Source organism: Cydia fagiglandana, chromosome 26, assembly GCF_963556715.1.
Source record: "Cydia fagiglandana chromosome 26, ilCydFagi1.1, whole genome shotgun sequence".
Classification (NCBI taxonomy): Eukaryota; Metazoa; Arthropoda; class Insecta; order Lepidoptera; family Tortricidae; genus Cydia; species Cydia fagiglandana.
Genome location: NC_085957.1, coordinates 2,298,516 through 2,313,488, shown reverse-complemented (window position 1 = coordinate 2,313,488; position 14,973 = coordinate 2,298,516). Strand labels below are relative to the sequence as shown.

At 38.9% G+C, this 14,973-nt stretch overlaps 1 protein-coding gene across 1 annotated transcript; it reads right to left on the bottom strand.

Moving 5' to 3' along the window:
- Window positions 1-4,726: 4,726 nt before the first annotated feature.
- On the bottom strand, window positions 4,727-14,366 carry LOC134677555 (zinc finger protein 431-like). Its single transcript, XM_063536026.1, has 2 exons — window positions 14,039-14,366; window positions 4,727-6,957 (listed from the first exon to the last, which is right to left on the bottom strand). The coding sequence occupies exons 1-2, from the start codon at window positions 14,349-14,351 to the stop codon at window positions 5,798-5,800; spliced, it is 1,473 nt and encodes a 490-aa protein (XP_063392096.1). The 5' UTR covers window positions 14,352-14,366; the 3' UTR covers window positions 4,727-5,797.
- Window positions 14,367-14,973: the final 607 nt, after the last annotated feature.

Below are 14,973 nucleotides of genomic sequence, written 5' to 3'. Positions count from 1 at the left end.
AGCTCCCTCCAGACTATGCGCGTGAATCGCGGGCGAAGCCGCGAACGCGAGTGTGGAGTCTAGTTCGCTGATATGCGAAATCGACTCCAGACTCGCGTTCGCGGCTTCGCGCCGCGATTCGCGCACGAGTGTGGAGCGGGCTTAAGACTAGTACATATAATATAAATATAATCACTTGTTTATAACTTTAAAACTTATAAAATAAATAATAGAACTAACACACAATCGCACCGCACCGCGATCTAGATGCGTCGCACCCATAAGTGAGAGCGAGGAAGAGATATGTTTCGATCACGGATGTTATAACTTCATAGTTAAATTTCGATTTTCGCCGACAGCGAAAACGACTCCACACCAAACAAGAATAATTATATTCACGCGCGTAGTCTGTAGGGGGCTTTGATGTTTGCGTTCGCACTACCTGATTTGATCGGACAACTTAATCAGATTGGCGAAAAATTGTCTTCGTCTGCAAACCGTCCTATAGTCTGGCAAACATCCCTAAAAATGATTAAATTTAACTCAGGGTTAAATAAGAAATACACATCTTTCTAAATTTATTTATTACAAAATAATCATCTTTTACACTTTTATTTAAATTCACACGATAATATTTCTTCTAATTTCTGGGCATCATTGAGTATCTGTGTAAATAAATTTGGTAACCCCGGCTACTCACGTAACGATAAATCGTTGCGATAAAACTGTGCAGTCCGACTGTGCAGATAAATCGAACCGTGTGTATGACAAATCGTTACGATAATCGACATACACACGGTTCGATTTATCTGCACAGTCGGACTGCACAGTTTTATCGTTACGTGAGTAGCCGGGGTAATTCGCCTAGAGTTAGACCAAGAAAAGTCTGCAACGATTTTCATGTAGACATTCACTCGCCTAATGCACACGCTGCTGCTGGTGAAGAATTTAGATATCGTATTGTAAATTTGTAATTAATAATTAGCGACTCTGTAAATGCTATACGAATAAATAAATAACGATTTTAATGGCACACGCAGTACAAGTGTTATTTTAAACGTTAAACTTCTATGAAATTATGACGTGTTCAATAACACTTGCACTGCGTGTGCCATCAAAATCGCTGCAGACTTCTTGGTCTAACTCTATTTCGCATATATATGGAGTTATTATAGATGGTCAAGCAAACCTTGTCAGTAGAAAAAGGCGCGAAATTCAAATTTTCTATGAGACGCTATCCCTTCGCGCCTACATTTTTCAAATTTGCCGCCTTTTTTTACTGACAAGATCTGCTTGACCAAGTATAATATTCACGTAAACGGGAACGATTTTTCATTAAATTACAAATGGCAGTGCTAAAATTAAATTAACTTACAGTGTTTTTTTAAAATATGGATGCAATCGCGACACCGTGATTCCAGCCTGCCGCTGTACCAACTAAGCTACCGAGACCCTTTGACAGCGAATATTTCCACCAAATCTCTCCCGGGGTCGCGATTTCGAGACAGTCAGTTTTTCCACTTTTCCTAGTCATTGTGGTATCTTACAGAAGTTTCTGCCTAATACAAAATTAATCGCAGAGCCACTAGCCACCCAAAGTCCTACAATAATTACTTATTCAGTTTAATTAATGTTCAATTGGAATCATAGAGAAATGAGTAATGATAGAGTGGTAACTCCATACATCATTTTTCTTACCAAAACGCGGGTTATTTCGTAGTCGACATCTATCGTCAAGTATTAGAATTATCAGTAGCACTACTTGACACCAGATGTCACGAGTGTCGCGACTGACGAAAAATGTATTGCTAAAACAATGTACAACTAATATTACAAGCAGAAGGAGTTGAAAATAGAGTTCCGGTTAATCTCTTTATAATATTAGCTGAAAATTGTGTCGCTTAACTTCAAACTCTGGTAAATCCATTCGACCCTCTCAGCAAATACCTAGCCTACTTTTCTCTTCTTCTTCTTCTTCAATTTAAGAGGTATCCTCTTGTCGGTGGAGTATTTTCCATTTCTCCCTCTCATAAGCCATAGCTTTGACCTCTTGATACGACACGACACCAGCTATTTCTTTTATTTGGTCTATATAGCTACGTCTTGGTCTGCCCCTGCCTCTCTTTCCTTCTATCTTGCCTTCTATGATGGTTTTAAAGAAGTTGTCGTGCCGTAACAAATGTCCAATCATTTTTCCCCGTCTGTTGTTGATGGTGTTCAATATCATCCTCTTCTCTTTCACTCTTCGTAATACCTCTTCGTTCGTTATCTTCTCCGTCCATTTTATACCTTCCATACGTCTCCAACACCACATTTCGAAAGCTTCCAGTCTTTTTCGGTCTCTCTGAGTCATAGTCCACGTTTCACTACCATAAAGTGCGATACTCCAAATATACACCTTAATCATCAACTTTTTGCTCTTACATGACAAACTAGATCTTAAGAGTTGCTTCTTCTGGTTAAACGCCTTTTTTGCCATGGCTATCCGTGTAACAATTTCTGGCGTACATCTGGAGTTCTTTGTAATTAAACTACCTAAATATTTAAAACAATCCACATTTTGTATGGGTATATTTTTGATCACTAATGGTGTATGCTGCCTATTGCATTTTGTAGTGGTAAGCGTTTTTGTTTTTTTGCAGTTGATACTCAAACCTAATTCATTAAATATTGTATCCATTGTTGATATTAGTTCTATTAGTTTATCTGTTGTTTCTGCAAATGCTGCGATATCGTCTGCGAACCGGATAAAGTGAATTGTTTCCCCATTAATTTTGACCCCACCCTTGTCAGCTTCTTTAATTTTCTTAATTGCGTACTCTATATATATGTTAAATATTAGTGGTGAAAGTGGGCACCCTTGTCTGACACCTTGCCTGATTCTTGCACTCCCGTTTTCCTCTCCAATCTCCACCCATGCTTCTTGCTCCTTATACAGTTGGTAAATAACTCTCCTATCTCTAAAATCCAGTCCGGCTTCTTTCAAAATACTCAACATTTGCCTCCAGTTGACTTTATCAAAGGCCTTCTCTAGATCGATAAATGCAATATGCGTTTCAAGGCCAATATCTAGGCGCCTATCTACAACTAATCGAAGAGCTAGTATTGCTTCTCTGGTACCTTTATTTTCTCTGAATCCATATTGATCTGGTCCTATATAAGCTTCTGATATGGGTCTGATCCTATTTTGTATTATCTTTAGAAGAATTTTGCTCGCTTGTGAGACTAAACTAAGTGTCCTATGCTCTTCACAGAGAAGGGTGTTAGGTTTCTTTGGTAATGCTACAATTTTACTAATTTTAAAATCTTTAGGGATTTGACCAGTCAAATGAGTTAGTTTAGTAATTTGGAATATTTCTTCAACTATTGGTTCACAATTTGCATGCTTGATAAATTCAATGTGTATGTTGTCAATACCAGCTGCCTTACCATTTTGGATTCTGTTTAGTGCTTTGTCAAATTCATCCCGAAGTATTTCTGGCCCCAATTCATCCCCAGGTACCAGTTGTTCTTGCTCTATATCGCCTTCTGTCATTTCTTGTCCTTTGTACAAATCCTCCAAATATCCTACCCATCTGTTGACTATATCTATGTTATTTAATAGTATTTGACCATTTTCGTCTAGTATTGCTGTGCTTTTACTTTTGTGTTTCTTGTTCATACTCCGTATTATGTTGTACGCCTGGTCTAGTTTTCCTTTGTTCATTAATTTTTCTATTGCGTCGCACGTCTCAAACACCTCCTTTTCTTTCTCGGCCCTGCATTTTAATGTTATTTGATTGGTCAGTTTTTTGTATTCCTTTATACTGCCATCATCAGATTTATTTCTATATTTCCTTCTTTCTATCATTAAATTAATAATTTCTGCAGTAAGCCATTTCTTCCTAGGAACAATCTTCTCTTTCTTTAAAATTTCTTCGGCTCCTTTACTTAATATATTCTTAACATTAATCCATCTATCATCTATATTAATATTGCACATGTCGCCACTTATATTGTTCTTAACATCTACAAATTTATCACCAATGTTATTGCTGTATTGCGCTCTAAAATTGCTATTAACATCCTTAAGTCTACTGAGATCAATCTTTTTTGGCTTCGTCTTCCTTTTACTTTTATTATTCGTGAAATTGAGTGTGCTGAGCAGTAAGTTGTGGTCAGTATTAACGTCTGCTCCAGGGAACGTTTTACACAATCTGAGTTGGCTACGAAAAGTTTTCCTTATCAATATATAGTCAATTTGATATCTACCAATATCTCCCGGCATCTTCCATGTATACAATCGCCTTTTATGCTGTTTGAAGAGCGTATTCGTTATAATTAATTCATTTTCCATGCAAAATTGTACCAGACGATCACCTCTTTTGTTCCTTTTCCCAAGTCCAAAATTCCCTACAATATCCCCCTCCTTTCCTTCCCCTACCACCGCGTTAAAATCTCCCATTACTATTAAGTTGTCCCTTAAGCTAACGGAGTCTAAGATGTCGTCTAAATGGTTATAAACCTCCTCTATTTCATCGTCTGAGTGGCCTCCTGTAGGCATATATACTTGTACTATGATGGCATCTGCTGGGTTGGACTTTATCTTAACTGCAGTTATTCTGTCGCTACGGTGTATTGTATTTTCGACCTGAGAGCCCCATTTTTTGTTAAGTATAATTGCTGTGCCATTTTTGCCTTGCTGCTCTCCTGTGAAAATCACTCTATGTTCGTCGCCTACTTTTAATTCGTCGAAAATCAGCCTACTTTTATTAATACCAAAATCGCATAATCTGACAGATGGATTTACCCGAGTTTGAAGTTAAGCGACTCAATTGTTGAGCATTAGACTATTTGTTCATCGCGACATCTATTGTCAAGTAGCGGTATCGATAAATTCGCTACTTTCCGCTAGATGTCGACTGCCAAAATAACGTTGTGGTAAGAAAACTGATGAATGGAGTTAGCACTCTATCCTTACTCATTTCTCTATGATTGGAATAGAGTTGCATTTGTTATCACACAAATTTTCAAACAAAACAAAAAAAAAACTCTATTCCCTACACCAGCGGTAGGCAAGAGGCGGCCCGTGAACCTCTCACTTGCGGCCCGCGAGCCCCCCTGGCTATTTAGTATGTAATATTGACAAACGACAATGTCTGATAAAGTCACAAATATGAACAGTGCGGCCTGCTTCAACTTTTTTACTACTATGTGGCCCTTGGCTGCTAAAAGGTTGCCGACCGCTGCCCTACACTACTTTTCATCTTTCCTAGCATTAGAAAAAGACTTTTAATTGGAAAACGCTTTTTAAAAGTAACTATTACTTATGAAAGCAAAAGAATGTAAATAATCGTATCTGCTTCATAATAGTTACATATTTGCCGTGACTTATTATTCAAAAGTGTATTTCAATAAAAAGACACGTCAAGATTGTTTACCTTTTTAGTAATGCTAAGAAAAACGAACTATATTATAGGTTCAAATTACAGAGGCAAATTTCGGTATTATTATTTGGGCAGAATTATTTTCCATCGTATTTTCACGGAAACGTACGAACGTGTCTTGCTATTTCAGTCAGTCTCGGTACAAAAAACAAAAAGTACGGATGTTGACTGATGTAATGACAATATCAAACAACCATGGAACATACGATTAAGGATTCTAACCTTCGAGCGGTCGTTCAAGATCTGATGAACTATTATTTGTGCTCATTAAAGAGGCTCAGTGATTAACAGTCCGCCGGTCGGTATCGGCCTGTCAGTTAGAACAAAAATTGGACAGTTCCGAACAACTGACAGGCCGATACCGTGCGGCGGACTGTTAATCAGTGGGCCACTTAAGTGTTTTTGCTTTTACATTTGTGAGGCTTCTCACCAGTGTGTTTCTTTACATGATATTTCAAACCATTTTTATGGTTGCTAGCATAACTACACTGGTCACATTTGTAAGGCTTTTCACCAATGTGTTTCCTTACATGAAGTTGCAAATTACCTTTTCGGGCAGTAGCATAATTACACTGGTCACATTTGTGAGGTTTTACACCAGTGTGTTTCCTGACATGACGTTGCAAATGACCTTTATGGGCAGTAGCATAATTACACTGGTCACATTTGTGAGGTTTTACACCAGTGTGTTTCCTGACATGAAGTTGCAAATTACCTTTATGGGCAGTAGCATAATTACACTGGTCACATTTGTGAAGTTTTTCACCAGTGTGGTTCCTTACATGAAGTTGCAAATAACCTTTATGGGCAGTAGCATAATTACACTGGTCACATTTGTGAGGTTTCACACCAGTGTGTTTCCTTACATGAACTTGCAAACCACGTTTATCGGCAGTAGCATAATTACACTGGTCACATTTATGAGGTTTTTCACCAGTGTGTTTCCTTACATGAACTTGCAAACCACGTTTATGGGCAGTAGCATAATTACACTGGTCACATTTGTAAGGCTTTATACCAGTGTGTATCCTTACATGACGTTGCAAATTTCCTATATGGGCAGTAGCATAAATACACTGATCACATTTGTGAGGTTTTTCACCAGTGTGTTTCCTTACATGAACTTGCAAACCACGTTTATCGGCAGTAGCATAATTACACTGCTCACATTTGTGAAGATTTTCACCAGTGTGTTTCCTTACATGAAGTTGGAAATAACCTTTACGGGCAGTAGCATAATTACACTGGTCACATTTGTAAGGCTTTTCACCACTGTGATTTCTTACATGTTGTTGCAAACAACCTTTTCTTGCACTGGCATAGCTACACTGCTCACATTTATAAGGTTTTTCACCAGTGTGAATCATTTTATGTCTTGTTAAAACACATTTGTAGGCACTAGCATAGTTACAAAGGTCACATTTGTATGGCCTCTCATTGATATGTGTTCTCAAATGACTCATTAATAATACTTTTCTGGTCGTTGTATATTTACAGTGGGCACAATGGTAAGTTTCGGGTCTACTGCTTGGTTTCTTCTGTGGAGTTTGCCCTGCAACAATAATTGTGTGTTTAAATAATTTATTAAAACAGTCGCATGTTAACAAATGCGCAGTTCTGGACCTCGGTAAAAGAAACCCTATGGTCCAATACATGATAGGGAACTCTCTAATAGGGAACATTAGGCAAACTTCTGCGTAGGTGGCACAACTAGCATATACAGTAAACAAATATCAATTACACATCATGCGTCACTACGTCAGTCACATGGCCTACCGTGAAACACGACAATCCAAAGTTCGGTTTCTACCTCTCTATCACTCTTGCATATTCGAGCGATAAAGAGGCAGATAACTAAATTTCTATTTTCGCGTTTACCGGTAGGCCCTTGTTAACAAACCGCATTGATGCATCAATGTCATATTTTATTGTCTGTGAGAACTTGTCAAAATAAAATACAGTTTAAGGCACAGTACGATGTATAAGTTACTCTATGAATTTACTAGAGTCGGTAGTGCTGCACTCTGGCGGCAGAACATTGCAGTAATATCCCCTATTGCAGCGGTGACGTGACCTATCAAAAGGATCTAGGTGTGACATAGTGATGAGTCAAATCGAAAAAATTTCAAACCGAATAAGTCGACTCCGATTTAAACCCAAATCGGTTTGCAAACCGATTTGTCCAAGTCGATTTAACTTGTACTTTTTGAGTGTCAGTAGTTCAAACCGCTCCGTAGTCACTTGGTTTTGAGTGGAGGAAAATGAATTGTGAATTTTACGCTTTGTTCGATTCTTAGAATCCTTAGACTAACACGACAGCAAAAACTGTGACTTAAAACATTTGTAATATTTTTTTACTTTTCGTTGCGCGGTAAATCACAATTTTATAATTTCTTAAGCTAAAACGGGAAACCACTTTACGAGCAATAAGGAAAGAGCGTGTGATTTCGTATTATTGCCGCGAATTCGTTGTGTTAGCAAATCGACGCGGCGCAAAACTGCCAAACCGATCCAAGTATACCGCCAAATCAATCGCTTTAAGCCCATGCGAAATTGAATTAAATTGAACACTGTGACAATTACAAATAACCTGACGTGGGGTGAGCACATAAATAACATAGTCAAAAAGGCAAATTCGTTCTTGTATGTTACAAAACGCTCATTTCAATGCAAATATGTTGAAGTTATTATCAAAATTTATAAAACATATATGTCGGCCCTTTGTTGTACTGCCTTTTTGCCGAATTATCTTTCGTCAAATTTCATTTAGCAACCAACTTTTCGCCGAAAATTTATCTCGCAAACCAATTCTTGGCATAATTTTACTTCGTGTTTTTTTTTAATTCGCTACATTTTTATATTGCAAAATTTTATTACGTCAAATTTTAGGTGGTAAATAATTGTGTAGCAAATGATTTGTTAAGGCCAGTAGGTAACATATTGTCAAATTTAATGTAGTGAATAAAAAACTAATTAAACTGCTTCCAGAGACCTATCTCTGGGTTAGGGTTAGGTTATATTTTTTTGACCCTAAAAACGAAACTGGTCCCAGAGATCTTAGGTAGGTTAGGGTTATTTTGTTTGATGACCCTAAAAACGAAACTGCACCCAGAGATAGGTAAGTTAAAAGTTAGGGTTGTTTTTTATGACCCTAAAAACGGAACTGCTCCCAGAGATAGGTAGGTTAGGGTTATTTTTTTTATGACCCTAAAAACGAAACTGCTCCCAGAGATAGGTTGGTTATGGTTATATATATATGTACCTATAATCAAATCAAGGTATACCAATCAATATTTTGACGAAAATATAATAGACATCTTAAAAAAATCTCAGGTAATATTTGTCTAACAATAATTTATCAAATCATTATTGTAGTTGGGAATTGATATCAATGCGAAACGTTGAGTTGGGTAATAATAATTTGACCAAATAAAAATATGGGATACGTAGTTCGGGGAGTTAAGAATATGCTAAATAAATTATCGTTGAAACATAAGTAAACCCGGCCCTTGCTTGAATATGCTTTTCAAGTATGGAATCCTTAATTCGTCAAAGATATTGACCTTCTAGAGCAGGGGTCTCCAGACCCGTTCTAATCCGGCCCGCCGACACCCAAAGCAAGTGCCCACTGTCCGGCCCGTGGGAGCCATGCTCCAAGGGTCCAACATTCATAGAGAGTGGAACTGTTCCTAACAGCAGCTACCAGACACCCTCCCCCGGCGCAAAAACCGACGGTGGCCCGCGCGAAAGTCTCTGAGGTGCAATATGGCCCTCAGGTAAAAAAGTTTGGAGACCCCTGCTCTAGAGAGTGCGCAGCGGAGAGCCACCAAGATTCTTTTTAAGGCGTTTCACACCTACCTTATCAAGAAAGGCAGTAGTAGTAGTAGTAGTAAAATACTTTATTGTACAAAAAGAAACATAAAACATGAAAGAACACACATCATTAGTACAAAGGCGAACTTATCCCTTTCAGGGATCTCTTCCAGTTAACCCTTGAGCAGTTGAGGGAAAATTGGAGAACGGTAGACATAAAAGCTGTACTAAACGGCATAAAGATAAAATATTTAATATCCTACAAGATAGGTAAACCTATATCCTACTATAATTATGTACCTATATACAAAGTATGGGATATGAAATATAACAAATATGTAAACAACTATATATATTTAAAATATATAATACATATAATACATTGTATATGATATAATACATATATACTAAAACTACCTAACCGCATACATCTTTTAGATTTCAAGTTCCGTCAGAAAGCCATAACTTTTTTAAATTCGCCTAAAAAAAAAAAGGCCTAGAAAGGCTAAAGGTATTGAAGCTGCCCACACTCAAAGCCCACCTTATCAAGTGTTTTAAGATTGTTACCCACTGTTACAACCTCCCTGACATCCACGAAATAATCAATAAGAGAACTGTCAGCCGCAAGACCCGAGGTCACAGCCTAAGAATTGTTCGCACTCCCCCTACCACTAAAGCTGCATATCATTCCTTGTCCAACCATGTTGTGGCGGCTTGGAACCATTTACCGTATAGTGTCGTGACTGCCCCCTCGGTCAATGTGTTTAAAAACAGATTGGACAAGTGGCTTTAAACAATAAGTTAGACTGATGTTACTAGGGAATAGATATGACTTTACAAGCTTTGAACTATATATATATAGTCCTCCTCATCGTTTTCGATGACGGCGACCCCAGATAAACATCATGGACGCTGTCTAGCGTGAGCCCTTATGTGACTGGCCAGGCCGAACTTGGTCTTAAACACTCTATTGCACGTGTGACAATACAGTTGGCCAGCTTCGTTGAGCGTGTATACGTAGGAGGGCTTAGGTCTCTCTTTCCGTAATTGGCGTTTGGTGTCTAAGCTTTTGAGACGGTTATCCTCAAACATTTTGACACCGTTATGGATGGTAGAACGCCAAGATGACCTTCTTCCAGCAAGCTCCTCCCAATGCTCAGGGTCGATGGCGCAAGCGCTCAGATGCCGTTTGAGCACGTCCTTGTAGCGCAGGTGCTGACCACCGTGCTTCCGCTTACCCACTGCCAACTCAGAGTAGAGGACAGCTTTAGGCAAGCGGTGATCATCCATTCGAAGGACGTGCCCACACCATCTGAGCTGCCGCTGCATTAGTATGGCCTCCATGCCATACATTCCGGAACGACGCAGGACCTCGGAGTTGGGAACATGGTCCTGCCACTTAATCCTGAGTATAGACCGCAAACACCTCAGGTGGTAAGTGTCTAGTTTCTTTATGTCTGTTTTGTAGAGGCACCATGTCTCTGCTCCATATAAAAGGACAGGAATGATTAGCGCCCTGTAGACGCTAATTTTTGTCTCGAGCTTGAGATCATGGGACCTCCAGACGCGATCTGTGAGTCGTCCGAAATTAGCAGCGGCGTTGGCGATACGTGAAGGTATCTCCGAGGCTAGGGTGTTATCACGCCGGATAGTGCTTCCAAGATATTTAAAGTGTGATACTTCATCTAGAGGTCTCCCATCTAGATTCAGCACCGTTGGGTCAGCCTCACCTCCTCTTGGCGGTTGTTTGAGAATTTGAGTCTTGGAAGCACTAATAACGAGACCAAACTGTTGACATGAGCGATGTAGTGCGTCAACGTAGCCTTGGAGATACGCCATGGTGTCGGACATGAGGCATATGTCGTCAGCATAAAGAATCTCCAAAATGGAGATCCTCTGAATCTTGGACTTCGCTCTAAACCTAGAAATGTCAAATACACCCTTTTCAGTTCTGACATTCAGCTGAATTTGGTCACCACAATACTGCAGAGCATCTCTCATGACCACTGAAAAATAAATTGCGAAGAGTGTAGGTGCTAGAACACATCCTTGTTTTACACCACTTGTAATTTGGATCTCCTCGGAGAGTTCGTTTTCGTGCCGAACCTGGGCTTTCATACCAATGTGGAATTGGCGAATCAGGAACTGGAATTGGCTATCCGAAGAAGTTTGAACTATATGGGCACTGTGTGACATAGGCTCATCAGCTAAATAGCTGCTCGCCTATAATTAATTAATTATACAGATACTGACAGATGAAGCACAGCCTTAACCATTAAAAGTAGTGCTTTTTATCAATATTACAGCAAAACCATTAAAAGTAGTGCTTTTTATCAATATTACAGCAATATTAGCATACCTCGCATTCGAGTCAGCAAAACTGTAGCAAATGACAGTTGAATGTAAAGGTTAGCATTCACATGTCATGAATCATCATCATGGCTCACAATAACATAGCCGCTATTTTTTTAAATTTTAAAGTGAAATTTGTGTCTCTGGAAAGTAAATTATTAAATTACTTCTTTAAATTTTTGTTTATTTGGTCACATTTTGTTTACTCTTAATTTGAAGTCCAAAATAAATTCTATCTACTTATAATGTAATGATGTAAGTATAGCATCAGGATGTAAATACCTTATTTAGCGTAATCACACGCAAACAGATCTTAAATAATTAATTTATAACATAGTTTTTGTATCTAGACACGCGGCAGCGTGTCAAGCCAAGTTCAAGCAAAGGAACTGGCTAGCCAGCGCCGAGTGTAATATTACACGAACCACTTGGTGCCACTTTTGACCCTTCTATAACTCAAAACATCTTTGACGTAAACACATAAAACTACGTGTGTTTAATTATATCCATAAGGATATCTAGAAGCCCAAATTTCATGAAGCTAGCTCAAACGGTTATAAAGGTATGAAGGTCAAAAAGTCGTAAATTTTAAGACTGACTTATGACTTATAGTACCTAAACCTAACCTACTTCCAGATGACCTAGAAGGATGAAATTTGGAATCCAGCTTGGTTATTGTGTGTAACCGTAGGAAAAAATCTAAAAATAAAATAAAGTTAAAAAATAGGGGGGGTCCCCATACAAAAAAACCACTTTTTATTGGGACTGACATATAAGTACCTAAACCTAACCTACTTCCAGATGACCTAGAAGGATGAAATTTGGAATCCAGCTCGGTTATTGTGTGTAACCGTAGGAAAAAATCTAAAAATAAAATAAAGTTTAAAAATAGGGGGGGTCCCCATACAAAAAAACCATTTTTTATTGGGACTGACATATAAGTACCTAAACCTAACCTACTTCCAGATGACCTAGAAGGATGAAATTTGGAATCCAGCTCGGTTATTGTGTGTAAGCGTAGGAAAAAATCTAAAAATAAAAAAAAGTTAAAAAATAGGGGGGGTCCCCATACAAAAAAATATTTTTTTATTGTAGCGTTGGAACCGTTACAAGCAGATATTTGAAACTACCCCAATATATGTATTATTATATTTGCTATATTAAAATAAAGTTTAGTCAAAAAATAAGTGGTGTCCCCATACAAAAAACTTGTAATACGCTCTAAACAACCGGCCAACGGTGTGTCGTCGGCGGCGCGCGGCACCACATAATTACACAAAGAACAGAAGTAAAAACCATACAGCGGAAACACAAGAAAAAACATTAAATCTCAATACCTGCCTAGTTTTCTTTACAAAAAGTATTGATATCCCACCAAAAACATAAATGTAAAAAAGGAGAGCCAAGTTCAATACAAAAATTATGCTTGGCTGTGGGGCTCGCCGCAAAAAGAATGGAGATCTAAATGAGTGCCACTGCCAAGTTCTATGCAAAATCCAAATATGTATTTATAGGAACAAAATAACATTATAAACAAGTATTAAACTCTATTTCTTTGCTTTATTGGATACCTATAACAATTGCTGTTATTTAAAAAAATGTGAGATCTTAAAGTAGGTTAGATTTGGCTTGGTCAGGTTTTATCAGAATTACAATATATATAAAATGATTGATATAATGAAAACTGGCCAAGTCAAATGTAACCTACTTTAAGATTTCACATTTTTTTAAATAACAGCAATTGTTATAGGTATCCAATAAAGCAAAGAAATAGAGTTTAATACTTGTTTATAATGTTATTTTCTTCCTATAAATACATATTTGGATTTTGCATAGAACTTGGCAGTGGCACTCATTTAGATCTCCATTCTTTTTGCGGTGAGCCCCACAGCCAAGCATAATTTTTGTATTGAACTTGGCTCTCCTTTTTTACATTTATGTTTTTGGTGGTTTGACTTAGTAAATACGTATATATGTGTCAACACTAATGTGCAACTGCTACGGTTTTGCCGACTCGATTGTGAGGTATGAATATTACCTATGCATGTGGATTAAATACACCAGCATTTCAGCATTAGAGTAAACCAAACTAAATATTTAATTAGACCTACCACACATCTACATACCTTGATAATGTCCTTTAAGATCCTCAACTGTAGTGTTCTTGTGTTCATCAGCTCCATGAACTTGTCTCGGGCTGTCCCCGTCTGTGCTCCGAGTGCCGGTGAGCAGCGTGTCCACAAAGAGGCGCTCCAGCCTCACACAGCAGTCCCTCAGCAATGACTTTCCTTCTATCGCCAGGTTGGAATCTGAAATCACTGTAAAACATTTACAGATGTTTAAACACAACACCATTATATTCTACGGAAATTTCTACAGATTACTTAAGCTATAACCCTCCCGTGACTCGAACATATTAAAATTATCCTAACTATCCGTTGCATCTCTAGTTACCATCCACAACTGACCTGTTGGTGCGTGGCGCACGCGCCGCTCCACTAGCACGGGGCCGAGCACGAGCTCATCTTTCACTGCGTGATCGGCGTACAGCTCCGCCGCCGCGCTCACGCCGGGCGACTCGTCTTTCACACTCACATCTGCGCACGAAGGCTCGGCTTTTATAACCACGCTATCGCACCTGGGCTCTTCTTTTACACACACATCATCCAGCTCAGCTTTCACAGACACGCTCACGGTCGTGGACTCATCCATTATATACACGTCCTCACAAGGCTCAGCCTTCACGCAAATCACTGCGCCCAATAACGCTGACGGTTCCATCGTCAACTAAATCTCGTTGTGATTTAAGTATTCTTTAGCGTCACTTTACAGCTAGTAACTTTACTAACTACTAGATAGGGTATTGTTCTAATTCCATACGAAATGAACACAAACACGATACACGATTTAAAGGCTATGATAAATGTTAGACGAACTTCCAGTATTGTCCATGTATTGTCAATGTCAACTTTGACGTTTCTGAAGTAACTTTTTTTTTCGTCCATCTTCAGGCAAAGCACGAAGCCATTTTGCCCCTCGCTAGAGCTGTAACAAACGGGCGTACTGGACCGCGACCTTAGTCCGGTCCGATTGTATAGAACATGGCCCTCGTACATCTTAAGCCCCCTCCAGACTATGCGCGTGAATCGCGGGCGAAGCCGCGAACGCGAGTGTGGAGTCGATTTCGCTTTCTGCGAACAAGCTTCGCGCCGCGATTCGCGCACGAGTGTGGAGGGGGCTTTATATCTTTTAAGATGGTAAACTGAAATGGAGCCGCCATTAACAGGCGTTCCCCTCTGTCGAAAATAGGCGGCCAATGGTCAACCACATGTCAACCATATGTATGGACTGACGTTTATCTGACATGACGTACCTATACATTTGATGTGCCCCTCCCCCGCAA

What these genes read in the sequence shown, in the direction of transcription:
- LOC134677555 (XM_063536026.1), bottom strand. Translation starts at nt 14,351, where the DNA reads ATGGAACCGTCAGCGTTATTGGGCGCAGTGATTTGCGTGAAGGCTGAG. An exon ending in CGTGCGCCACGCACCAACAG is followed by an intron (nt 6,958 to 14,038) that starts GTCAGTTGTGGA and finishes TTATTGTTGCAG; the next exon opens with GGCAAACTCCACAGAAGAAA.